Source organism: Helicoverpa zea, chromosome 31, assembly GCF_022581195.2.
Source record: "Helicoverpa zea isolate HzStark_Cry1AcR chromosome 31, ilHelZeax1.1, whole genome shotgun sequence".
Classification (NCBI taxonomy): domain Eukaryota; kingdom Metazoa; phylum Arthropoda; class Insecta; order Lepidoptera; family Noctuidae; genus Helicoverpa; species Helicoverpa zea.
Genome location: NC_061482.1, coordinates 17,992,888 through 18,018,710, shown reverse-complemented (window position 1 = coordinate 18,018,710; position 25,823 = coordinate 17,992,888). Strand labels below are relative to the sequence as shown.

General features: G+C 37.5%; 2 protein-coding genes across 2 annotated transcripts in view; one reads left to right on the top strand and one right to left on the bottom strand.

Moving 5' to 3' along the window:
• Window positions 1–25,823, top strand: part of LOC124644882 (dipeptidase 1-like) — a 169,250-nt gene that overhangs the window by 98,090 nt on the left and 45,337 nt on the right. The window contains exons 5-6 of the mRNA XM_047184527.1: window positions 16,298–16,430; window positions 24,989–25,145. Coding sequence (XP_047040483.1) covers window positions 16,298–16,430; window positions 24,989–25,145 — 290 coding nt within the window. The remainder of the gene's footprint in view (window positions 1–16,297; window positions 16,431–24,988; window positions 25,146–25,823) is intronic.
• LOC124644883 (actin-like) lies at window positions 224–4,534 on the bottom strand. Its single transcript, XM_047184528.1, has 2 exons — window positions 4,188–4,534; window positions 224–983 (listed from the first exon to the last, which is right to left on the bottom strand). The coding sequence occupies exons 1-2, from the start codon at window positions 4,532–4,534 to the stop codon at window positions 224–226; spliced, it is 1,107 nt and encodes a 368-aa protein (XP_047040484.1).

Here is a 25,823-nt window from a genome sequence, read left to right as displayed (position 1 = left end):
AAAAAATATTATGTCACTATAAATTAAAATACCACTAGCAAAACCCTGTAAATCCATAATATATTAAAGTGAAATAATTCGCAAGTAATCCAATTCTTTTCGCTCGAAAACATCAAAAAGCCGCCGTTGAAGCTGGGTCCTATCCTAGTCTCCATAAAACGTCGTGGACATTATTACAAGGCTATCAGACCTACTATAAGATACTTCGTGTGGTCCGACAATTTCAAAACCTGTTTTTAACAATTCTCTCCCCTTGTTCCTCAAACTCTCTCTTAAGAACCCACACCTTGCCGCAGCCTTCCATTCCTGCAAACACTGCTCCTCCTAGCCACGGCACTGCATAAGGTTCCGACGAATATAAAACGTTAACCTGTTTACCAGATCTCGAAGAAAGTTCAGTCGTAAGCCGCTTATGCATACCCCTAATGTTAGCCATGCCTCCATGAATGACAACAGCATTATACAACTCATCTTGCACTTCGTTATCACATTTCAAAGATGCGGTCATTATAGCATCGGGGAGAGAAAACCCTTCTAGTTTCCTGTCCAACACCAAGTCTGGCTGGAAGAACAGCTCACCAGCCATAAAAGCCTCTTCGCTAACATCTATTTCAGTCCCGCAAGGCAGTTTGTACTTCTTCGTATAATCTTGCCGTGTACAGGCAACATTCTCGGTTACGTAAGAGCATTCTTTTCTTATATGATTGATCACGTTATCCATGTCTTTGCCTAAATCTAGCTGTCGCTTTCTGAAAGATTCTCTTATGTAGTCAGAAACTTCTTCCCCAGCAATGTTAGACAGCATGTTGGCATAGTTCACGGCGCCTCCTTCATAGATAGGGTTGATCTCTGTGATGTCATGACCCAGGTCTACCGACAGTCCCGTGGTGTGACCTGACCCGAAGATCGCCAACACGCTCTGCTGCTTGATGCACAACTCCGGCGCATTCAGAGTGTCGAAGAAAATTTCGCAGCATTTTATTCTGAAAAAAGTATACAGAGTTCTTGGTAGGTCACGTAAAAAAAAATAAAGGTAAACATTTTAAGTTTGCACCCTTGCAGGGTTCGTAATCCATCTTCCTAACAACAATGGCATTAGTATTCCGGGAGCGTCCCGTGTCGTTAATTCCGGGCCGGCCGGGAGTCGAACCCGCTATGGGTATCGGCGAGCCGGGCTTAGTATCACTATGATTGATTACCGACAAGAATTATGGCTCTCTTTGAATAACAACGCGGGAGAAATATCAAGCTTTACGCTCTCAGTAAAATTCATACTGTAATAGTCTTTCGATGATTAATATTGTTATAATATTACTCTGGACAGCCTTTGGCCATTTCTGGTAACTATCGAAAGAAAAAAAGGTAATTAAAAAATTAACGTTTTTTAAAAAACATCGCTGTCGTTATGTCAAAAGCATAACCATGTTATAAATGTAGATTTTTAAAACAAGAGTGTGTTTGGCTGGAATTCTCAAACAAAAAATGTTATATTAAAAGCCAGGTTACAGTACAGTACACTTTGAAAAAATACAGTGACTGTGGCTTCTGAATTAAAATTGAAATACGCAATATAATAACACAAAAAACTTTAATCATCAACTTATCAAGTTTTGTGACAAAAGCCATTATAGTTCAACCCGGGAACTGCACCCGAGACCCCATACACACTAATCACGCTTAGCAACCACTCTACCAGTTTTCGAGGCAGTTTTCTAACTACGGCATTCTAAACTCATCTCCAACACGAAGTTCCAAAGCAATTTTACTAAAAAGTTAAACAAAGTGTGACGTCATTCAAGCTTCACCATACTTGCATACACAATTGATGGATTATTCCATGGAGAACAAAATTACTAGCAGAGATGTCATAACGCATAATAACGCCTAAGAATGTACTAGTATTCGGGGGACGAGGAGCGTAACCGCCCTTATGCGCATTCTTTAGAACCCATCTATTATTATCAAAATAAAACCTTCAATCAATCAAAAATAATCATTGGCAGATTGGTTTTGGTGTGAAACGAACTTCTCGTTTGTTCTAGTAACTGATCACGCCTACCATACGTAGCTTGACCTACAAGAAGGCGCCTGACCTACCTTGGTCGTGGCATCTCCATATTTCCTTCCTCCGTGGATTATTCTGATGCTCAAACGTAGCTACTAGTAGTTATGTAAAGAGACAATTTCCTACTTTACTGACAATATAATGAACACGACAACGATGAAAGACATGTAGGAAATAGGAGTTGAGGCTGTATATAGGTTTCTGAACGACTATTACATTAATTATTAATTATAATTATTTTAATATTTATATATTAATTTTAATATTTTGTTCGTGTGTAAAAGCTAATTTAATTAATTAGAATTATATAAAAAAAGAGATTGAAAGGGGGAGGCCTATGTTCAGCAGTGGACGTCCTATGGCTGAGATGATGATGATATAAAAAAAAAAAGATTATGATTCTAAGAAAACCTTTTGTAGTTTACTTACAAATGAGTCAAAGCTCCCACAGTGGTGATTTATATGAAAATATTTCGAGGAATCCTGAAGCTTTCAATAATGCTTCATTAAATAAATTTAATGAAATCTATATCTACTAACGTAATATTATAAAGCTGACGAGTTTATTTGAGACGTTGCTGTTATTAGCGCATTCAAATGCGCTAATAACAGCCTATTTGAGAAATTATTTCAGTTTTACATAACCTATTTACTTTTATCCGGTTGCGGGAAGTAGTTCCCACATGATACAGATGAAACCAGGGGCAGAAGCTAGTATAAAGTATGACTTAAAAACCAATGAGGGTTTTCTAAAATGGCGTCCACGAGGTGGCAGCACCGAGTCGTCAGGTCCAGGTAACTGTCAAAGTGTTTATCTTTACTATGAATAGTGAACGATTTTAGTGTTTTTTTTTTTTATTTTATAATTAAAGCACTGCATTATTGTTTTACTATTGCTGTTGAGTAAATAAAAAAAACTAAATCATATTGTGTTAACAAATTTTTCAACAAGCTTTTCCTTAGTACCAGTGACTTTTGCACCCTCTCTCTTAGCTCAATTTTTAGTTCGGAAACCTTATTCTGACCGTAGTCCATAATAAAATCAATAACACTTCCAATATAACAGAATTTCAATAAACAATAAGTTCGGACCCTACAATTCCATACTATTTGACAGCTGTTTGGACCAGACGCATACGTGGCGCCACCCTGTGGCAGAAAAAATTGAGAAGACCCTCATTGAAGAAGTATAATATTTTTCCCAATTTTATTCACAATTTGCGGCGCATGGTTATTCAAACGCTTTGTGCTCGTTCGTGAATATTTCTTCCATTCAGAGAGCACAATAGTGTCGCGTTCAAGCTAAAGAATGGATATTAACTCTTTTCAATACCCACCAATGTATTACCACGTTTTTGTTGTAAAATGTTCCGTTGAAGCATAATTCACTTTGAAGCGAAACAGTTGCTTAAAAAAAGCAAATAAGGTATTTTAAAAAGAATCTTAAAAACAGATGTAAAAAATAAGCGAAGCATATTTTATGACTTTTGCGAAAAACAGCTCAAAAAATAATACATAAAGGTATTCAGTTTATTTTAAACAGAAAGATTGAGATAAACTGCAAAATGATAATAAATTTTTCCTCGGACACGTCAAGTGGTTTCGGGGAAGCCGCGGAAAACGGCTAGTTACTCATAAAATAAAGGTAAATCATTGAATTTCCGATATTGTCTGACACTGGATAAATACGGACGAGACCGCGTCAACCGATATTTACAGACGTATCAAATTAACGCGAATATTATATTCGAACATGAATAATTGGTTTCCATTGTTCGATGTCATAATTCTACCATTTTATATGTACACTTTTTCCTCGTTATAAAACTACAATCTGTGCTATATTTACGGTGAATTACACCGTTTAATTTTAACAATAACACAACCACCTTCTTTTGATAAATAGGCGGCAATTATACGGCTGGTTATAATTTGGTTATCGTTATATGTAATTAAATAGTAAATAGCCCGGCCTAATAGTAGTAAAAAATGAGTGAAACCCAAAAGGCTTAATACAGAAGAAATTGTCTTCCCACTGTAATGTTTTTTACTATTGAATATAAACTTTCCCCTCAACACATATATAAGGGGCTAATATTGCAAAGAAAGTAGATCTACTTACTTATCTTTCATAGTAGTAGCCGGAGCACAAGACAAGAGCACCGCCCTATCCTCCGGAGCTGCCTTCAGCTCTCTATAGTAAATATGATGCCACACCCTCTCCATGTCATCCCAATGAGTAATCCTCCCCTTCACAACAGGATAATTCAAGTCCAGCTCATCAACCCTCGCCACAGCATCTTCACCAACATACACTTCATACGGGGTCCTTCCATAGGTCCCCTTCAAAAACTTCGGTCTACCAACAGCTGTCCTGAAGATGGAGACAGGATGGTTGTCGCAGGCAAATCCAGCTTTGATATTGTAACTGCCGTTGTCGATAACAACTACAGGTTTCGTAAAAGGCATTGTTGATCGTATAAAAATGTTTTTGTTTGACTGACGTTGAAAGATTTGACCTTGTCACGGATAAAATGTCTGATGTGACGTAAATTCAAGCTGCCAGTTATTTTAATGTGCTTAAAGGATATAAAATGAGGAACATATTAAATGTTTAGCGATACCAAAAATATTAAAAATTCGACCCATAACAAGTTTCCGAAATGAGAGTAATCTAAAGTCTAAAGTCACTTGGAATCATAAAATTTATAATCTTAGCTTAACCTTAACCCAAGTTGTAACAAAGTTCGGAAGTTAACTTAATACCTTACTTGGAAGTTTGACAAGTGAGATAAAAACAAGGGTAGCTTTCGTATCATGTGCTTAAGTTACATCGAGGCAATAAAGAGGTATTATAAAGTTATCAGGAAGACCAACTATATCTAAGAGATATCAGATGAAAGACAGTTACTGCAGTAGAAGCAATTTAATTGTCATCATTAACAGACAAGTCTGTGATAAGCTATAGAGTGGTAGGAACAAGAGTGTTACATTAATTTAAAAATTGGAAAAGAAAACTGATATATCCCTACATTTCTATCTGGTGTCGCTGTTATTTAGACGAACATTTTTTGAGGAGATCAGATAGGCAGTCGCTTCATGTAAAACACTGGTATTCAGCTGCATCAGGTTAAACTGGAAGCCAGCCTCAACATACTCAGTTAGGAAAAGGCTCAACAGATGATGACATCACTACAGTTCACTTTAAACTGTTCAGCGGCTGGCTCATCTTATGAATTAGAACAAGTTTAGTTTCAAAGTCTAGTGTTTTGTGTCAAATTCATCGAACTTACCATGCATTCAAAACAAACGGATTAACAAATCAATCAAATGTGCCTTTACCCAGTGTGCAACTAGCCTAAACCGAAATGATTAATAACATCTATTTATCATCGCATGAAATACCCATATATCGTGTTCAATCTACAGAATATGTCGATATGTTTTCGTATTTTTGTATGGATTTTACCAATTTTCACAAATTCCCCTCTTATATCTAATCTTTAAGCTATCAGTTACAAAATACTTATAAGAAAACTCTTAGAAAGAAAACAAAACAAAAAAAACATCGTTTAATGAAATACAATTTCATTTGAAATAAAGCTTTTAAAAATAGCCACACCTCATTATTTATTCGAAATCAAAATCCAAGTCAAAATGCCGAATCCTTAATCTGATAAATAAATAATCAGATAAATCACATTATTTATTACTCTTCCAACAAAATACGCGTTGAATTAATAAAATTGATTTACAACCAGATATCGGTAAACAGAATTTTCAACAAATAAATGACGAAAATTCGGTAAGTGCACTTATCTTTGAATAAATATCTCGTCAGTTAAATACTTAAATTCGGTCAAATACAAAGTAATGAAAGGCAAAGCTTATTTACAGTGACATTTGGTTACACTGACAGCGGTCTTTTTTGTTCTCACTAGGTTTTATCTGCGACTTTGTCCGCATACGGATCTTAAATAAAAAGTACTCCGTCTCGGGCACAGGCTTCTTCTCATACAGAGAAGGAATGAGCGTTAATCAATAGGCTTGCTCAAGACGTATTGGCAATTTCAGACTTGAATATCCAGGTTTCCTTAAGGTGTTTTCCTTCACCTTTAGTCAGTCATTGGTGCCTAAGATATACTTTAAAAGTACGTTTGTAACTTACGATGCAATCACGACATGGCTTCATGTCTGTTGACAAAATAGGAATTCACAAACTTTCAGCCACTACTTGTTTTTAATGTCGGTTTTCGTATAATATTTTTGTAACAATATTCGAAAACGTAAACTGCAATTTCCTTTAAATCTTATTGCAATTTGAGCTGTGAATATTTAATTCGGGAACAGTTTCAGTAATTACAATGAAAGCTAACATTTAACTTTGCTGGAAAACTAAATTCACCTTCATTTTGGGTAAAAATTATTTATTTCAATTAAGCTACGAGTGAACAATAAGTACTTACAGTTAAATAAATCATTTCATTCAAAATAAACATAATCATTAGGCTAGCCTTTTCCTGTTCATGATAATGTATTCATGCCACAAACTAGTGTAACCACCTGTCTGCGCTTTGTAATTAGAGCGTGATTACCGCACTTGTTTGTATTATGCAAATTGTTCTCCCGGGATGCGAGAAATCATATTTAGCTCTTGTAATAGCTATAGCTTTTGGAAAATAGTCGAATGGAGATACATTTTCATCACAAAATATAGTGTACTGTATAATATTCTTTAAAATAAAAGGTATATCTAAATGAAATGTCACAAAGAAGTCAGTATGTCTGGTTGCCAAGAAGGCTTACTTCCAGATCTTAAAACTGGTAATCTCAAGTACAATGTTCTCAAAAGAACTTAAACTTAATACGTTCAGAGCCCACATCCTCATACTCTTGCTTAGTGAACCAGAACTCCCTAAGGTTCGGCAGAGAAGCCAGCATAGACCCTCCAGCCCAAGCTGCATATTTCCTCATCTCCATAGCATCCACCTTCAGAGTCACGTCAGGCAGGTTGGTCTTCAGGATCTGTCTCAGTTCCCTGGTCACTCTCTGCACGAGACCCGTGGTCAGGCTGGCACCTCCAGAGAAGACAATGTTGTTGTAGAATATAGATCTGTTGAAATATGAACATTGTAATGGCAGCTAATTTTGCAAATATTGGGAATATACGTATTATCTCTAGTAGGCGAGAAGTCAATAAGTGACCTATGACAACTTATTGGAAGCCGACCCCAACATAGTTGGGAAAAAGGCTCGGAGGATGAGGACAAACTTGCGGGAGAGTTTGTTCCACCATTTTTTCTACTCAGCAAGAACAGAAAGTGGTGGACTATTGTATACTATATTATTTATTAGCCATGTACAGACTCCATCTTCTGTGCAGTCATTTTTATAGGAATTGCTCTGATAATCAAGAACAATATACAGTGGGGGATTTTAATAGCATACCTTTTACTATTTCTTTCCTTACCTATAATCAAGGTCACACATATCAATACTATGGCAAATAGTATCGATGATGTTCCTGCACTTCAAACCCTCAAGTTCTGGTTTGAACAGTACCTCTGGGCAGAGGAACCGCTCCTGCCCCAACAAGATATGCTGGCCATCTGGCAAGTCATATTTAGCCTTGCTGTCGTGCCCAGTTGATTCTGCCAGTTCCACAGCATAATCCTGGGATACGTAGCAAATAGCTCTCTGGAAATTAGAGAAATTATGTAATTTATGAGGATTTCTTAGATACCTAGTAGATAGTTAATTGTCATAATACAAAAGCCTATATAAGATTACTGGATAAATATTTTTAAAATTAACCGAAAGATACTTGAGGCAACTGAACAGTACCACACAGGTAATATCTAGTAATTTCAAGTTATTCCTACCTTAATCTGATCAATCAAATCAATCTCATAAGGGGTAGTGAAAGAGTATCCAGCTTGGAACATCAGTTTCTGCAGCCTTTCACTCAACATCTTGCCAGTGACAGGAGAGGTGATGGTAGCATACTTCAATGGAAACCCTTCGAAGACTGGTGCAACATAGGAACAGGCATAGCCAGTCTCGCAGACCACTCCTGAAGTTCTGCCGTAAGCGTTTAGGACCAAAGTTGGAGACTTGGCGATGTACAGCGCATTGATATCAAAGGATTCAAACAGGATTTCTGCCATCCGTTGCCTGGTATGACAAAAAATAAAGCTGAGTGTGTTAAAAATAATCTTTGTTTTGTGACTTCAGTGTCCCAAAATATGAATGCGTTTCTTTGTGATTCATCATATCACTCTAATGGAAGTGAGAACTCATCGTAGGCCAAAGCTGTTTGAGAATCGAGATTAACTGTCAGTATAGGTATTTATGTTTATCTGGGTGCGTGAAGTACTCATGGAAAATAGCTAGTCCTACTAGTATTATAATCCTACTAGTCCTGCTAATATTATACATGCCAAAGTTTGTGAGCATTTATGGATGTGTGTTTGTTATTCTTTCAAGCAAAAACGGCTGGACTAATTTGGTTGAAATTTGGTATGTAGATAGGATACCCTGGATAAACACATAGGCTTTACTATTCATCAGCCCACCACGCTGGTGAAGCCGCGACTGGAAGCTAGTTATTCATAAAGCTCAGACAAATTACTTACTTATCAGCCTTAGCAGCCAGTGGATGAACAGAGTGCATGATCCTCGTACTCTCTGGTGGCACATGAAGCTCCTTATAGAATATGTAATGCCACATCTTTTCCATCTCGTCCCAGTCTTGGATCATTCCTTCCCTCACTGGCCACACCATTGTTGAGATTCCTCGTTTCTTGATAGCTTCGGTCCCGCAGTAGATCAGGGGTATTCCGTCTATCAGGCCTTCCCGTCGGAATCTGAAAATAGAAGGTTCTAGATGTTATTATGATGGCCTAACCTAATCAGTTTCATTAACTAAACTAATTTTAGGCCTAGAATTTTGATCCAGGAAAGGTGGCAGTTCAGGACTCTCGCGCCCAGCAAAGAGAAGCCTATTTTGCTAATATTTGTGTACCACTTTTTGTCGTATATTTGCCCTTTTTTAGTCAGTAAGTAGTTATTTTTATGCGTTTGGTGAACAAAAGTATGTCCTTTGCTAGAAATCTGCATACTAAAGTTTTATTCCCAATTTACAAAAATCCCTGAGAAATCGTTGGAACACAATTGAAAAAATGTTTACTTTGTCGTCAGTAAAACAATAATTTCATCTTTTTCATTTCGTCTTTTTACTTTCTTAAGTAAATACGAATTATCATTCTTTCTTTTCTCGTTTAAAATATCCAATTATTTGTCATACGTGGGTTAAACAAACAGGATACCGTTAAGGTACACTTTGAAGTCGTTTCAAAAGGCCATTGGCGTAATGAATCAAACAAATATTCTGGAGGTACCGCAGTCAAGAGGTACCTAATCATGGTATGTTGTTCCGCCTCAAAGATCAATGAAGGTACAGCTTTCTTTTGTGGGTATTCTTATTCTTATTGAGTTTCTTAAACCTTTCTTATGTTTACTAATAGTAGGTATGTTTGTCGGATAGATTACTGTGGTCTCTTTTATCTTAAAAGTTGATATAAATTGACCAAAATGCTTATTTTTGATAAACTGTTGGTTACTAGCAAAATTTTGTTTGGCTACTGTAAACATAACTTTGTGTGAAGTACTTTTTATATAAAAAGTTAGTATAGTTTACATGCTTATTCGTGTAAACTTTTTGTCTCTTCATATTCAACAATCCTTTTGTACTTTTTTCACATGAAAGCAGATTGTTAAAATTGAACCAGCAGTTTAGTACTTCTATTAATCTGTTGAAATCAGTTCAACTCGCTCCCGCAGTTACCGCGTCGACAGTTTTGTTAGTTAAATAGACAGTAACGTGATACTCCGGCAAGCGGGTCTCACACTACCACGCTTGAAATTTTGACGAAAACAGACTCAACTATGCCTCAACAAAGTCAAGTACTTGGGACTGCTTAGCCAGAATACCTATAAGTATGAATGCGGTGCTATGTACTCGTAGTCAGAAAATGGCATTTACCTGTTCAAATAGTCTATGTGTTAACTGGTTACGTGTAAGCTGAGTAATGCCGCCATCACTCCATGTGCTTGATGATTGCACACTGCCCGGCCGAGTGATCTCGGGCCAGCATCGTTTCATTTGCGAACCAAAGAAACGTTCTCATGTTATTCAATTTTGATCTTTGCATACTTTTGTTTAGGCACATTTTAGCATGCATCGCTTGCTTACGAGAAGCTATCATAACTGTAGGTTCTGGAAATTTTCTACTGACTAAAGTATCTATGTATGTTGCAATCGCGTCGGAGTATTTCGCGTGCCCGTGTGAGAGTAGTCTTAGTTGAATATAGAAATGTGATACCATGAAGGTAAGCTTCACAGCTTCCACCTTAGTTAAACAGGAACTCAGTTATTGTGCCGCGTTCTCGTCTCACCAACTTGCTAATTATTACTATGTACTACGTTATATTATGTTCTTCAGTCTGTTTTTACATTGTTGCTTTATAGTTAGTCTTCATAGTGGCTTAGTGAATTCAGTTGCTTAATTAAAGAAACTGAATTTCAGGCTGGAACGACTAACTACTTACTTGTATTAAGAATTTGGAATAATCGAATCTTCTATTTTCAACAAACAAGAGAAAGTTCTGAATCTTATTACGATGTGAGTGTGTAAAACATGCGAGTTCCAATTTTGTCAGAACGCACGTCTGCTTTTATTTTTGAAACAATATCTGAAAAAATATAGATACCTATGTGAGATGACTAGGTACTTTGATGTACTTCAGTGCTTCCTTTCTTTATAAAAATTCTTAATAAAGGATCGGAATTCAGAAAGCCATTGCTGTTGTATGATACCGCCCTTATTACTAAGTTACAATATTAACTTAGATAACAAAGCTTTCTTTTGTTCGAGCATCAAGATCATTGATCTAACTATGTATATTATGTGTATAAAGATACCTACATAATAGATGTATAGGACAAAAATAATAGAGATTTTTAAAAGCGCGGGAACTCATGAGTTAATTTCGGTTAATTTTAATTAATTTCATGCTCTCGGTACTATACGAAATGAATGAATATAAAAACCAGTCTTAAATGCAGTAAATAAAATAATTCCTGTTTATTACAAACAGAGCGAAACCTATATCAATAAGTAATTATAAATCTCTCTCGTGCGGTTAATTTAATCATAAATAATACACTTCATTAAAGTTAAAAGGCAAAATGAAAACCAAAACTAGGAAATTCATTATTTTTAAATATTTTAATTAATATTGCAAAAGTTGCTTACGTTTGGAATAATAATTTCGATTTAAATTATATGAATGATGAATATTTATCACTAAAATATGTTGTCTACAAAATACTTACGTCGCAATTACTAAACTTATTTGGATGAAATCTGTCGAGCCGGTTGATAGAACCCTTAACACGGTTCAAGATTTGGATGGGTTACAATAGGCACTCATGAGCCCTTTCACTTTAAAAATTACTTAACAGTCAAAAGCTAGGTAGCTTTTAAATACGAAAACAATCCTCCACTGCCACCTGAGTTCCAAAAAAACTACTTCCCGCATCAGGATAAAAAGATAGGTACCTATATTCTGATGTACTTATATTAATGCAAGGTACCAACATCCGTCACCAATTAAAAAGACAAACATGTACAACCAACACACAAAAAACAATTAAATCGATGCACTTAAAAAAACGCGTTAAAACAATTTACGCACACCATACGAAGGACTGGTATCAGCTGCAACGTTCCCCGACTGTAAAAAACTGCAAACAACTTATTGTACAGAGCTTCAACAATGAAAAACATTGCTTGTTTGTACCACGAATTGTACAACTTTACCACGGAGAATAAAATGACGAGCAGAGATGTCATAATGTAAAGTACAGTCGTGGTGGCCTAGTGGGTAAAGAACCAACCTCTCAAAGTATGAGTAGGTGGATTCGAGTCGTTACGCTTAGTCAAACGCCAGTAAGTCTGACACCAATGTTACGTAAGGGTTGCCCGGGTCGGTTGAGGAGGTATATTATAGGCCGTCGCTCTTTGTAAAACACTGGTACTCAGCTGCACCCGGTTAGACTGGTTAGACTTGGGATAAGGCTCGGAAGATAATGATGACATGTTATATTTGTAGGACCAATCTTCGACAGATGTCTCAAGGAACCCGGACGCCTCGTTAGTTTAGGTCACGGCCACCGAACATAGACTTACAAGAAGGCGCCTGACCTACCTGCGTTATGGCATCTCCGCTATCTTTCCTTCCTCCGTGAACGTTACACTGAAGTTGCATTATATAAAAGGCTTTGAATTTTTTACACATTTTTATTTAACTTTTTATCCTGTTAAGGTATTCGGCGTCATTAATTGATGTTTCTTGTTTTTGAGCTGTTAATTACGGTTTGGGATGTTTTATGCAGAGGGGTTCCCATCGCTTGGCCATTAATTAAACGATGAGTTTCGGTATGTGGCATTTGATATGTAGCCTTTGAAATCTATACCTATATATAAAAGAAAGTCGTGTTAGTTACTCCACTTAGGTAAATATATATTCTTGTGTTCCTACATCAATATAGCATTATAACCGCAAAATAAGAAAAATATTACAATTACCTATGTGTTGTAAAGGCGCGAGTGTCTCTGTGTTTTTTAAGTTTTCAATGGATGTTGATGTAACTTTACAGTATACAGGTCATATGGTGCTTACATAAAGAAACAGGTTTCCGGTACAGGTAAAACTGTACGGGTAGGTACCGATCAGTACAGGTATAATATTCCAATACAATCCTATTCACTCACTTATAAAGAAACAGGTTGTTTACCTGTTTCAACTTACCTGTTTGGGTGCTTACATAAAGAAACAGGTAAGTTACAACCTGTTTCTTTATAAGTGAGTCAATAGGATTGTATTGAAATATTATACCTGCACTGATCGGTACGTATCCGTACAGGTTTGTCTGTACCGGAAACCTGTTTCTTTATGTAAGCACCCATACATCAGAATAATACTCAGGCTTCTTTTAGTCCAAATGAGTTAAGAATAGTTCCCATAGCACGCGGGTAAAACCGCTGAAGGTAGCTAGTATCTACAGGATGTCTCTTATTTACAAAAAAGTCACAGACACACAAACCAATAGAGACTCCAATATTTTCAATAACATTCGATAGAATTGTTCTCACACAACTTCGAAAACGGCCAAGTGCGATCTATCGAGAGTACCTACTGGCGACAACTCCCAGTGGAAGTTGTACACAAAGAAAAAGTTAATTCAATGCACGCCATGACGGTTTGCTAAGAATTGGACCGCTACGGTAGGAACGAAAGTGTTTGTATGGCCAGCTAGATTGTATGGCTATTCTTGAAGTTTTGTGTATTGCTGCATTACTATGAGAATGGTTTTTTTATTTAAATTGGTAGAAAAATTGTGTGGCTACAGCCTTAGAATGTTGACTTCCATGTCACTTTAAAAAACAATTTGGTTATTATATTTAAAAATACTCGTTTACCCCAACGGTTATCGGTTCTTCGGCTGATATGGCCAGCCCACTGCCACTTCAGCTTGCTCTCACACAACTGTGTGGAGACCACGCCTCGGCAAACGTAGTGTAGGACGTCCTTAGGCACGGTGGAGTGATGACTTGCGCAAGACGGCTGGCAGGAGCTGGATGCGAACAGCCGAAAATCGATCTCAGTGGCTTGCACTTGGAGAGGCCTATGTCCAGCAGTGGACTGCGATAGGCTGATGATGATGATGATGATTTAAAAATAATGATTTCTTTGATGTCTCTTTTAACAAAACAGCATTAAACAATTGATATCTCTTATTAACCAGATTACATGGCAAGAGGTTGTGTTAATGTTGTTTTTTTAAAGAATTATAATCGTCATTTTCCTACCCATCTTTAGGATCTGACTTCCTTAACGTGGGCAACTCATAAGGTACTCCTAGTTATAGCTCTGGTTTAACGACTTTCCGACTTCTTACTACCCACAGTACTGCAAAAGGTTAACAATACAAAAACCGAGACTTCTTACATTACAGCAACTTTAAAAGAGAGTTTAGAATAAAAGAAACAAGAATTTTATAAAAATCTTAGAGATTCGAATCGGCAGTCTTCATCCAATCTGTAAGAAAGTTAGTAGTTCAGTTTAAGTTGACCACCGTTCATACTTGTGAAATATTTCCCGGCTTTTCATTCGAAACGGGAAACTTATTTTATTATTAACTTCTGGTTTAGACCGATATTGATCTTGTTTTCTTTGCCAGTGAAGTTTAAAATCACTACGTTTTATGAAAAAAAAATCCGCCACATCTTAAGTACATATTCAAGAACTAATGTGCGTAATTTCATGCGATTTTCATTGCTAGGTTAGTGTGGTTCATAAGGAAGGTTTACATCTACTCGATTTACTATAATAAAAATGATTGAGTAATTTATACGATTTTAAGGTTCATTTTAAAGTTTACAAAAGTGCATCTCAATTTCAATCTGAAGAATGACAGATATTACAATTACATTTGCATATTCATCACAGTTGTGATTCTGTATTAAATATCACAACGTTAAATATCCTCTCAATTTATAACTAAAATATCATACAACGATAATTGCTTACATCCAATGTTTGTAAACAGTTCCGACAAAGCAAAACAAAATCTATATAAGGGTCATCATCTGACTAGTTTTTTCCCAACTATGCTGGGGTCGACTCCCAGTCTAACCGGATGCAGGATGAGTGTCAGTGTTTAACGAAGACCGACTGCCTATCTGACCTCTTCAATACAGCTACCCAGGCAACCGAACACGAACGAAGAACTCATTATGACAAGATGATGAAGATGATCACCCATCCACGAACCGACCACGTCAAACGTTGCTTAACCTGATGAGCTATGAGCGAGAAGCCACGAGCTTATGATACATACCTGCATATATTATAGCTTACGTCCAATGTAAATTCCAGATTCAACAAAAAATTATAAAGAGTGAAAGAAATAAAACAGTCATGTACAAATTACAACTGTGATAAGCTGCCGTAATTAAAACCCATCCTTCACAAACAAAAGGAATGATTAATTAAAAATAACTTGAAATATGGTAATGGCGGTCACCGCAATTCAATGCAAATCAGGCTTATTTATTGCGCGAGCGCTTGCTGCCGCTTCATTGCATACAGACGTAGCCGCGGTATTTAACTTGCTTGTGAGTTTAGCTTCTAGTAAACGGTTAGGTGTGTTTACTTGATGATTCTGTTTATAACTATAAATAAAGTTATTTTATAGGTACTGGAAGTCATAAAATAAGTAGATAAGCACGTATATCCTGGTCTGTCGTATATCCCTCTCTGGTTGTGTCGGATAGCCACTCCGTCGGAATATAAGAGTGAAAGAATAGGGAGTGCACCAATGTCTGCATAAACACTCGTGCATTAATATAATGACTTTTGAATTCATCATTCATCATTTCGTATGGACTATTATAAAATCGAAAAGCCATTAGTGTAAAGCATACGACATTTATCATCAGTTTCTCAAGTGGGACAAGCTAGCCCCTTTCTTCAATGCACAGTGCCTCCTAGAAGACAAAGATTTCCCTACACTCCTTTAAACTTAACAACCTTATACCATAGGATAGTACTAACCTAGCAACGGTCGTAGGTACCATAGCCCTTGGCGAGGGTTCTCCAGCGAACCCAGCCTTCATGTTCTGAGAACCAGCATCAAACACTACTCCTAACATATCATCACTGAACAACGTTGTCGACATGGTGTTTCAGATGTATTTCTCTTCAATATAAGTTGGTTTATGTTTGGTTAGACAAGTCGAGACCTTATAGATTTTTATTTATCGAGTATTTAAAAAAAGAGGTGTAGGATTTATATTGTTAGTAGATTTGAATGATTCTGTCTTTACTTATCAATCAATTAATATCTCCAATGACTCTTGTTGGTACAGAGTGTCGAGTTCAATTCTCGTGTTGTAGCAGCGTATACTTTATAACTTTGACGACCTATTTAGCGCAAAGATCTGTGTACAAATATTTATAAAAGTATACGATGGTAGTATACTTAGTTTCCCACTTTCTAACACCTATAACACAAGCTTCAAATAGCTTATCTTCGATCAAAGGAATCGCCTATGAAGATTATACAATTTATTTCCAACCAATTTGTTCTCCCTTTGTCAACAGTTCTGGTCAGCGTTCGTGCCATGCGCGACGCAGAACAAGGATGCTGTGCAGCTCACGCTGGAGCAGATCGACGTCATCAAGCGCCTGGTCGACAAGTACCCGCAGTATCTGCAGTTCGCTACTTCTGTTACTGGTATGTACCTATTACTTAAATCTTATTACATGTTCTCTATGAGTTTGCCCATTTCCCAGGACTTTTGATATTTTTCATAGGATGTGATACCTATTTTTTAGGAATGCATTAAAACAATTGCTATTTAATCTTTAATAAGCTAATACGTCGAAAAAAATTGTCTGCAATTAACACATTAAGCCCTTTTATTATGACACCCTCTTTGACTAAGTGACAATCTGAAATGTTATCCTGCGAATGTTATTGTGGTCTATAACGATGTTACTTGCCTTGTTAGACAGCGAGAAGTAACAGGTTTTCATTCCCTTCCGAGAACTGAAATTCGAAGGAACTATAAAAGTACCAAATAAAATTATTGCAATTTACATAAGCAAGCGTTCCATAATCACAGCTCGCAACCGCGACTTTTAAAAACCACCTTCACAAAAAAAACAGAATCACAGTAACTGTATTCTATTTTAATATAAACTTCGCAACATTTTATAACGAGAATGAAAAACTTAGTGTGCCTCGCCGCATATTTTTAACCCTTGTTTTAAACGGTTCAGAATAACAAGAGAAACTGCGGTCTTTTGAGAACTAAATTAAAATATTTCGAGTGAGCGAACCGGGGTAGCATTTAAGCAGGTTTTGAATGACGGGTCCTTACATTAATTCCATTCATGTTTCGTTCACGTAAATGTTTACTTAACTACTATATTACGTAGTGGTATATACTTATTATGACGCTGAAGAGTTTGTTTGGTTGAATGCGCTAGGAAGTACTTTATTTTGTATAACTTTATTATAGTAACCAAGGTTTTGTGAACATATAACTTTCTCAAAAGAAGTGTCCTTGGAGTTTCTTGCCATGCGACCAACTTCTTGAAACCGTACAACTAGTATGACCTTTCAGAAGAGCTTGTAAAGGCCTATTTGAAATGAAAACATTATCCGTCTTATAGTTCGGCCATTCAGAGAATGCGTTCCTGACACGTCGCGATTGAACTGACGACGTAACTACATTCATTGATTATTGATATAATAATGTTGTTTTAATGCTCCTCAATTGTTAAAACGGTAAACAACCAGCAAAAATATTTTTATCGTAACTGCAACGCCATTGCAAAGTTACGTCGTCAGTTCAATCGCGACGTGTCAGGAACGCATTCTCTGAATGGCCGAACTATACCACAAAAACTTTTTAACGTCAGTTTAAGACTTGTCTAAAAAAATGTCAAATTATGACGTTGACATATGGTTCATTTTGGAGCCACATTTTTTTTAGACAAGTGTAAAACAGTGGTTAAAGTTTTTTTAGTAAGGCCATACGACTTTAATTTTACTTACCCGAATTGAAAAAAAATCTGCAGTGAACAAAACATACACTCAACTATTTACCGACATTAGTTCTACTTTGTCATAATGTTGTTCCCTAAAGCGTTTGATGAGCGAAAAGATTAAAACGCTAAAAACTCAAGTTGGCCATTAAAATTTCAAAAGGCTATTCTTCAAATTTTATTAATAATAATAATAAGCCCCGCAGGGCATCTGAGGCGGATGACGGGGAGTAGCGACCCCGCGGGGCTATATATCCGAGTGCTCCAGGGAGAGTATACTGTCCCCCATCTCCGGCCTGCCGGAGTGAAGCATGACGGGGGATAGGTCTCCCGCCTCTTGGCTTGCCTTCATCGGCCGGTCAGAGTGGAGTCGCTAGAGCAAGGTTAGTCCTGCTCGGAGGGTAGGTGCCTCGTGGTAAGTGGCGAGTGGGCCGGTGATGCTGGACCCACAGGGAGCGCGTGATCTGCGTTTAAAGTCCGCCGAGGTATCCTCACCCTTCTCAGCCGCTCATGTCCCTGTTGCCCTCTTGTTGCTTTTCAGTGACTGATTCCCGGGGGCCCAGTAAGTGAGTTGGCGAGTCTCCACCTGCCATTTTAACATGTATTTAATACATTGTCATCGGCAGGTGCCATAGTTCCCGTAGTTTCCCCATTCCTAGTCCATTAGCATCCCATCACAATAGCCTAAGTAGTTTTCATCCATAGTTAGCAATAGATTAGCACAGAACCGGGGATTGTCCTTGGGTACATTTCTATAGTGTATACAGGGATAATCGTCGGTTTTGTGTCACCATTTCATTAAAGTTGTCTCAAAAAGGCTTCAGCGTGTTGGCTTCGGCCCCACGTTCGCCTCCCAAAAATCCGGGACTCTGTAGTCCCGAGGTCTGGAAGAGACATACATTTATAATAATAAAACTAACCCGCAGGGCATCTGAGGCGGATGACGGGGAGTAGCGACCCCGCGGGGCTATATATCCGAGTGCTCCAGGGAGAGTATACTGTCCCCCATCTCCGGCTTGCCGGAGTGAAGCATGACGGGGGATAGGTCTCCCGCCTCTTGGCTTGCCTTCACCGGCCGGTCAGAGTGGAGTCGCTAGAGTAGGGTTAGCAGCCCGCTCGGAGGGTAGGTGCCTCGTGGTAAGTAGCGAGTGGGCCGGTGATGCTGGACCCACAAGGAGCGCGTGATCTGCGTTTAAAGTCCGCCGAGGTATCCTCACCCTTCAGCCGCTCATGTACCTGTTGCCCCCTTGTTGCGATTTAGCGACTGATTCCCGGGGGCCCAGTAAATGAGTTGGCGAGTCTCCACCTGCCATTTTTACGTGTATTTATTACATTGTTATCGGCAGGTGCCATAGTTCCCGTAGTTCCCCCATTCCTAGTCCACTAGCATCCCATCACAATAGCCCAAGTAGTTTTCATCCATAGTTAGCAATAGTTTAGCACAGAACCGGGGATTGTCCTTGGGTACATTTCTATAGTGTATACAGGGATAATCGTCGGTTTTGTGTCACCATTTCATTAAAGTTGTCTCAAAAGGGCTTCAGCGTGTTGGCTTCGGCCCCACGTTCGCCTCCCAAAAATCCGGGACTCTGTAGTCCCGAGGTCTGGTAGAGACATACAAGGATAATAATAATAAGCCCCGCAGGGCATCTGAGGCGGATGACGGGGAGTAGCGACCCCGCGGGGCTATATATCCGAGTGCTCCAGGGAGAGTATACTGTCCCCCATCTCCGGCTTGCCGGAGTGAAGCATGACGGGGGATAGGTCTCCCGCCTCTTGGCTTGCCTTCATCGGCCGGTCAGAGTGGAGTCGCTAGAGCAAGGTTAGTCCTGCTCGGAGGGTAGGTGCCTCGTGGTAAGTGGCGAGTGGGCCGGTGATGCTGGACCCACAGGGAGCGCGTGATCTGCGTTTAAAGTCCGCCGAGGTATCCTCACCCTTCAGCCCCTCATGTACCTGTTGCCCCCTTGTTGCGATTTAGCGACTGATTCCCGGGGACCCAGTAAGTGAGGTGGCGAGTCTCCACCTGCCATTTTTACATGTATTTAATACATTGTCATCGGCAGGTGCCATAGTTCCCGTAGTTTCCCCATTCCTAGTCCATTAGCATCCCATCACAATAGCCCAAGTAGTTTTCATCCATAGTTAGCAATAGTTTAGCACAGAACCGGGGATTGTCCTTGGGTACATTTCTGTAGTGTATACAGGGATAATCGTCGGTTTTGTGTCGCCATTTCATTAAAGTTGTCTCAAAAGGGCTTCAGCGTGTTGGCTTCGGCCCCACGTTCGCCTCCCAAAAATCCGGGACTCCATAGTCCCGAGGTCTGGTAGAGACATACAAATAATAATAATCATTTATTTCGGACAACTAAAAGATCCATAAATTGTTAGTAAAACAAGTTTTCACTTAAACACTATTGTTAGTAACTTAACTAAAGATGAATTTATAAATTAACTTAATTAAAGAGGCCCACCCATCACCCATAAACCTATAAACAATGAAGTAGGTAGGTATTAGGGTATAAGTCTCCTCACGAGATGCCTAAATATCGAAGACGATAAATCGGCCGCTATGGTTTTCAAAATGCTATTGCGACTGCCCCTTATTCTGCTCAAGAGCGAAGCCGTTTTCTTGCGAATGATAGCATGAAACCCGTCAGTGTGGGTTACCGCGAACATTTCGGAGGCACTACAACAACGAGGCAATCGCAACAGCATCCTAAAAACATTATTGTATTGGACGCGCAGGACGTCCAGCGATCTTTTCGAGTAGTTGACCCAAAGATTACCGGTGTAAAAGCTCTGACAATAAGCTTTAAAAATCGTAATCTTTACTTGATCAGTACACCGAGCAAATCTTCGTGCCAACATGTTACCTCTGACCGCCAGAGCCCTACGCTCCCTTTCAATGTCCTCATGGTCGCTAAGGTCGTCGGTAAGAAAATGACCAAGATACTTGATATATATACTTGATATATTAACGTGGTACTCATGGGTGGGCTATAACATTTTATGGACCGTGTCAGTCTCTTGTCAGATGAATTTTATGTCTTATCATAATGTAATATTTTTATGATACCTAATAATATTTTGCTTCTGATTCCATTGACAGTTAGTTAGAGGACACACTACAAACACAAACTTTTAGTCGGCTGATAGTTTGTTTGGGCTCAGAAATATGGAGATCAATGGCAATACGCACAAAGATTAGATATTTAGCCAGTATCAGACTGACTAAAAACTTTGATTGAAATCAAGACATTCTTAAAAAAATAATTTCCAAACAATGGATAACCAGTTGGCCGACTGTTTAGTCTGCAGGGTAAAATCAAACAAATGCATAAAAAGTAGTTTGAGGTGAAAACAACAGCGTTTTTACACTGACAGATTTTCTGCTTGGTTTTTCCACTCGGTATGTGTAATTGTTTTGATTTACATAATATCTTATAATTTTATCTACGCAAATGCAGCATCGCGATTCAACTGAGATTCCACTCCACTTACAAACCTCATTAAAACATTAGCATAGATAAACCTATTAAATATTTAAGCTGCACACACAAAGAATGAAAGATTAAAAACATGGGACTGCAAACAAAACAAAACGAGCAAATAAAAGTAAAAATGCACATTTCGCCACCTGCTTTACGTTTCGCGAAGCTGTTAATTAACACATGCACGTTAAAATAAATAAAAAACCTAATGAATTCCTTTGTTTTCTTAGTTTTATGTCGAACTCGTATTCATGCGGTGGGTTTTGTTTCTTTTGTCATGTTAATTAAGCCCTTATGTCCTTTTCCCAAAACTATGTTGGGGACGGCTTCGGTTTTAAAAGGATGCAACTGAGTAGGTGTGTCTGTTAACAGTGTGCCTCATGGAGCCACTGCCTATTTGTCACCCTCAACCCGGTTATCCGGACCATCCGATATCCTTTGCTAAGAGTGGTTGTAACGCTTTGTTTCCGAGGCGCGGGTGTGTCGCTACCAATTGTGAAACTACAGACTGTTGCGTACAAGTTTAAAATAAAGACCTACAAAGCAATTTCAGACAGAACAAAACCTGATACCCCGCGATACACTAGACTTACGGAGCACTTAGAGTTACGCATGTAAGAAATCATTATGACTAAATCTACTTTTACAAAAATCCCAGTAATTATGAACGCATCTTTCGGTGCCGAACACATAGAAAGCTCCAAAAAAAATATTACGAAGAAATGAGCGTGCAGCGCATATGGTACGCCGATTACCGATTATGTTGAAAATTATTAACGTTCGTGAAAACACCAACAAATGATCCCCGGTAAACAATAATTATCTAAACAATGCAACATATTAATTCGTGGTGTTTCCCATTAACTGTGCTTTTCGTTATCAAAACTCAGGACTACCAAGAATTGTAACCAGCAGTGGTTTCCTGAAAATTCAATTAAAAGTCATTACATTGAAATTATATGAGCTTCATACGTTGCAGGTAAAAATTTCTTCGTAGTTTTCGTCCTCGTGCGGACTTACCAACGAGCTCCTCACCTTGACAAGACAACGTCGTTTTGTTCACACAAAAAAGTAATCCAAAACTTGAACAAGAACAAACAAATGAATAATAATGTAAATTTTAAAACAAAAACCGTTTCTATTTTAAACGGTACGCCGACTCGGCGCACTAATACGCCTAGTCGTATCGACTAAACTAATTTGTAACTTTAAAACCGACTCGAGGCGGATATAGCCGGATTTGTCGTGTTCCTTTCTTGTAATTTATACCGTTTCGTGTTATTTCTTTTGCATGTTTTGTTCTTGTTTTCGATTTATGTCTCTCGTGTTATGTTATGAGTGTTTGTAATTGAGTTTGCGGTTTTGGAACGGCATTTTCTTGGGTTGAGAAATGAGACAGTCATTATTTTATGATTGAGTGTCGCTTTCAGATACACTTTTAAGAGAACTTGGACTTTTCATGTACAAGTTATTTTATGTGAGACGAAACTTGACTAGAAGTATTGTCAATATACCAAATTGGATACAACTGAACACAAAAAAGAATTGAATTGTTATAGTTCTTTGCATTTCTATTTGAAAGTATTTGGGTGTTTTTCAGAAAAGAATACCCTGTGACGCACAGGAAATATTTTTTTTTATTTCGTGAATTCTATTATATTTACTCTAATATTAAAGAATATATTGTTAACTAGCTAAATCTGCATTTTAAATTAAAATTATAAGATGATTTTAAGAAATATTAAAGTTTTTCTGTCAGCGTATGATGCATAGTATTCCTGAACGTCACAAAATATAATTAATTAAAAATAAAACAAACAAGTATTAAAACGAAATCAACTTATGGTAGCATAAAGATATACTTAAAATCTTTTAAAAACAAACAAAACGATAGCATAATTCTATAAGATTATTAAATAATCAGCTAAATAATTTCACTTTCGTCACTTCTTGGACACATCTCACTAGAAAAGTTGTTATTACTAATGATATCCGCTACAATTTCCAAAATCAAGCCTAGTGAGAAATTTTAGATACTAACAAAATACTATGATGCCAAAATAAACGCTATAAAATGAAAAATATATATTTTAAAACCATTTTTGTAACATCCAGAATATGGGACAGTGACTATTATGAAAATTTCGTGATGGATAAGAATAATTTGAGCAATGTCCACACTGCCGTTTTCAAAACACAATTACAAAGAATAAAGTATTAACTCACAAATTTTTTAGATATAAACCTTTACACACACATATATAAACAAAACCGATTAAATGTAAGCCTTTTCGTTTGATACCTACCACACGCGCGGACAGGACGCTCCCATAAATTATTTAATTGTACTATAAGCTTTACAATTCAAGATCGTTACGATTTTGTTCCGGTAGTATGTAACGTGACGCACAGGAGGAGACGTTTTCATCTCACGAAACTTTTAAAATTGAAAATAACTAATATTTATTTAAACTACCTTGTTTTTAGCCTTACTAATCTAATAATGATGAGTTGTTTATGTTATATACAGTGTTATAGAGTTAAAAAAAACAATTTATTAACCTTTTAAATACTGCCACTATCCGGACCAAAAATTTTGCGCGCCGATGACACCAACATTGTCGTCACAGTTTTCGCCTTAACTGACTTTAAAACGGCAATGGCGGAATCCTAATACGATCATAAAGTTGCCAAGAAGGTAGAAAAAACACAAATTAGTAGATTTTGTCTTCAGTACGATATGAAATTCACCGTGACGAAACCGGATTTTCCGGAACAATGATTTTCGTAGGACAACATTAAAATAATGATATTTCTTAAAATAACAATAAATTTATGGCATAAAAATTAAAAATACGTTTCTAGAAATACAGAGACTAAGTTCAAAAACTTAAACATACCTAAAAACGAATATTTTAGTAGTTAGATGTATTTGAAATCTCCAAGAGCGCCATGGGACACACGATATTTATACGTCCTCTTCAGGTTTATTTTAAATATAAAAATAACTATCCACTTTTTATGCTACATATCGATTTAATTGTAAATAAAAACTCACTTTCACACGTGCCATATAAAAAAATCAAAATAAAAATGTTTGAATGTGTGGGACAGGCCCATTTTGCTAGGGTCAAGTTTTCTGAAAAACACCCATTTATAAGAATATTACAAATAACTGTTTAAAATACGTAGGCTACCACTTGTATGGCTGAAACATTTCATCAACGCAGACAGTACACGCAACAGGCTATAACTGTGCCAATTGTATTTAAGCGTCGAGATTCAGCCCACATAGCCACCGCAATTCTAATATTTCTCAAACTTAGCCCTCAGTTTCCCTTCAACATAACAAAGACAATAGAAAACTTTGCTAGTATTTGTCAGACAATAGAAGCCCTGAACAGAGACGGCCATGAAATATTCATCCCCACTCCTCAGCTTTGTCATTAAATTCATTTAGCACCCTCTTGTGTCATCTGAATGCAATGTTCTTCTAAAAATGGATTTAGATTATACCTTCAATATAAAACGAAAAATCCAAAAGTAAAAGAACAGCGTGGAGTTCAATTTTTCCCGCCTTTTTTTCTTTACTTCCAATAAAGTTCAAAATTACTGTTGACCATAAAGTAAACCGAACTGCAAAGAAAGAAAATAACAATTGTATCAATAATTCTCAAGTTTTATGAACGTTTAGAAATCGTAGGTACTAAAAGTATTATATGTCTTTAAAATTTTGTTTTTCCTCTAGATATCCTCGAGGCTCACAGCGCCCGACCTCGCAAGATTGCCTCTCTCATCGGCATCGAGGGAGGTCACTCCATAGCCAACTCCTTAGGAGTACTGCGCTCCTACTACCAGCTGGGAGTCCGATACATGACCCTCACTCACACTTGCAACACCCCATGGTAAGTGAACCCCATGACTGTCCAGCACTGCGAATAACAAATTCCAGAACATTCGAAACGGAGTCGATAAATGTAAAAACATTCACAATAAATCAACGGTTATCTTTAAGCACTGTTCTCGCCCATTACCATAAGCAGTACAAAAGATTTGTGATCATAAATAACATTTCGTGTTTCTACAAAAAGTGTCTGATAAATTATTCATGTACAGTCGTCGACTCCGGTTCGTGTGTATTGCGTCGCAGATTGCAAAGTTCGCAACCTAAATCTGCAATTAATTGTTCCGAAATTGCGTATCAGTAAACACGCTTCGGTTTCTACTTAGAACATTTCAATGCAATTCTGTTTGCTTGAAATTCTCGACAATTTGTCCTAAATGTACTTCGAAATGCGAAACTAATTATTGGCTGCAATGTTTCGAGAATTATTGGGATTTACGAATAAAATGATGGCTTAACTTTCCGAAATCTGAACTATGAAATTAATTCGAAACGTCTGATTCCGTATTTTCTTGAATAATCGTTTTATTTATTAATGTTTTATTGTTGTTAGCCCTTTGCGATGGAATAAGAAAGTCGAAGTGTAATAAATATTTCTATTGTTTGGAAGAATAATCCGAGTGTTTATGAGATTTCATCAATACGCTTATTTCAAAGTCTCGCTGTTGTTTGCTCTTTG

Excerpts from the sequence above, each read along its gene's own strand:
- LOC124644883 (XM_047184528.1), bottom strand. The coding sequence starts at position 4,534 with ATGCCTTTTACGAAACCTGTAGTTGTTATCGACAACGGCAGTTACAAT. Across the intron at positions 984-4,187 it reads GCTACTACTATGAAAGATAA|AATAAAATGCTGCGAAATTT; the intron begins GTAAGTAGATCT and ends TACTTTTTTCAG.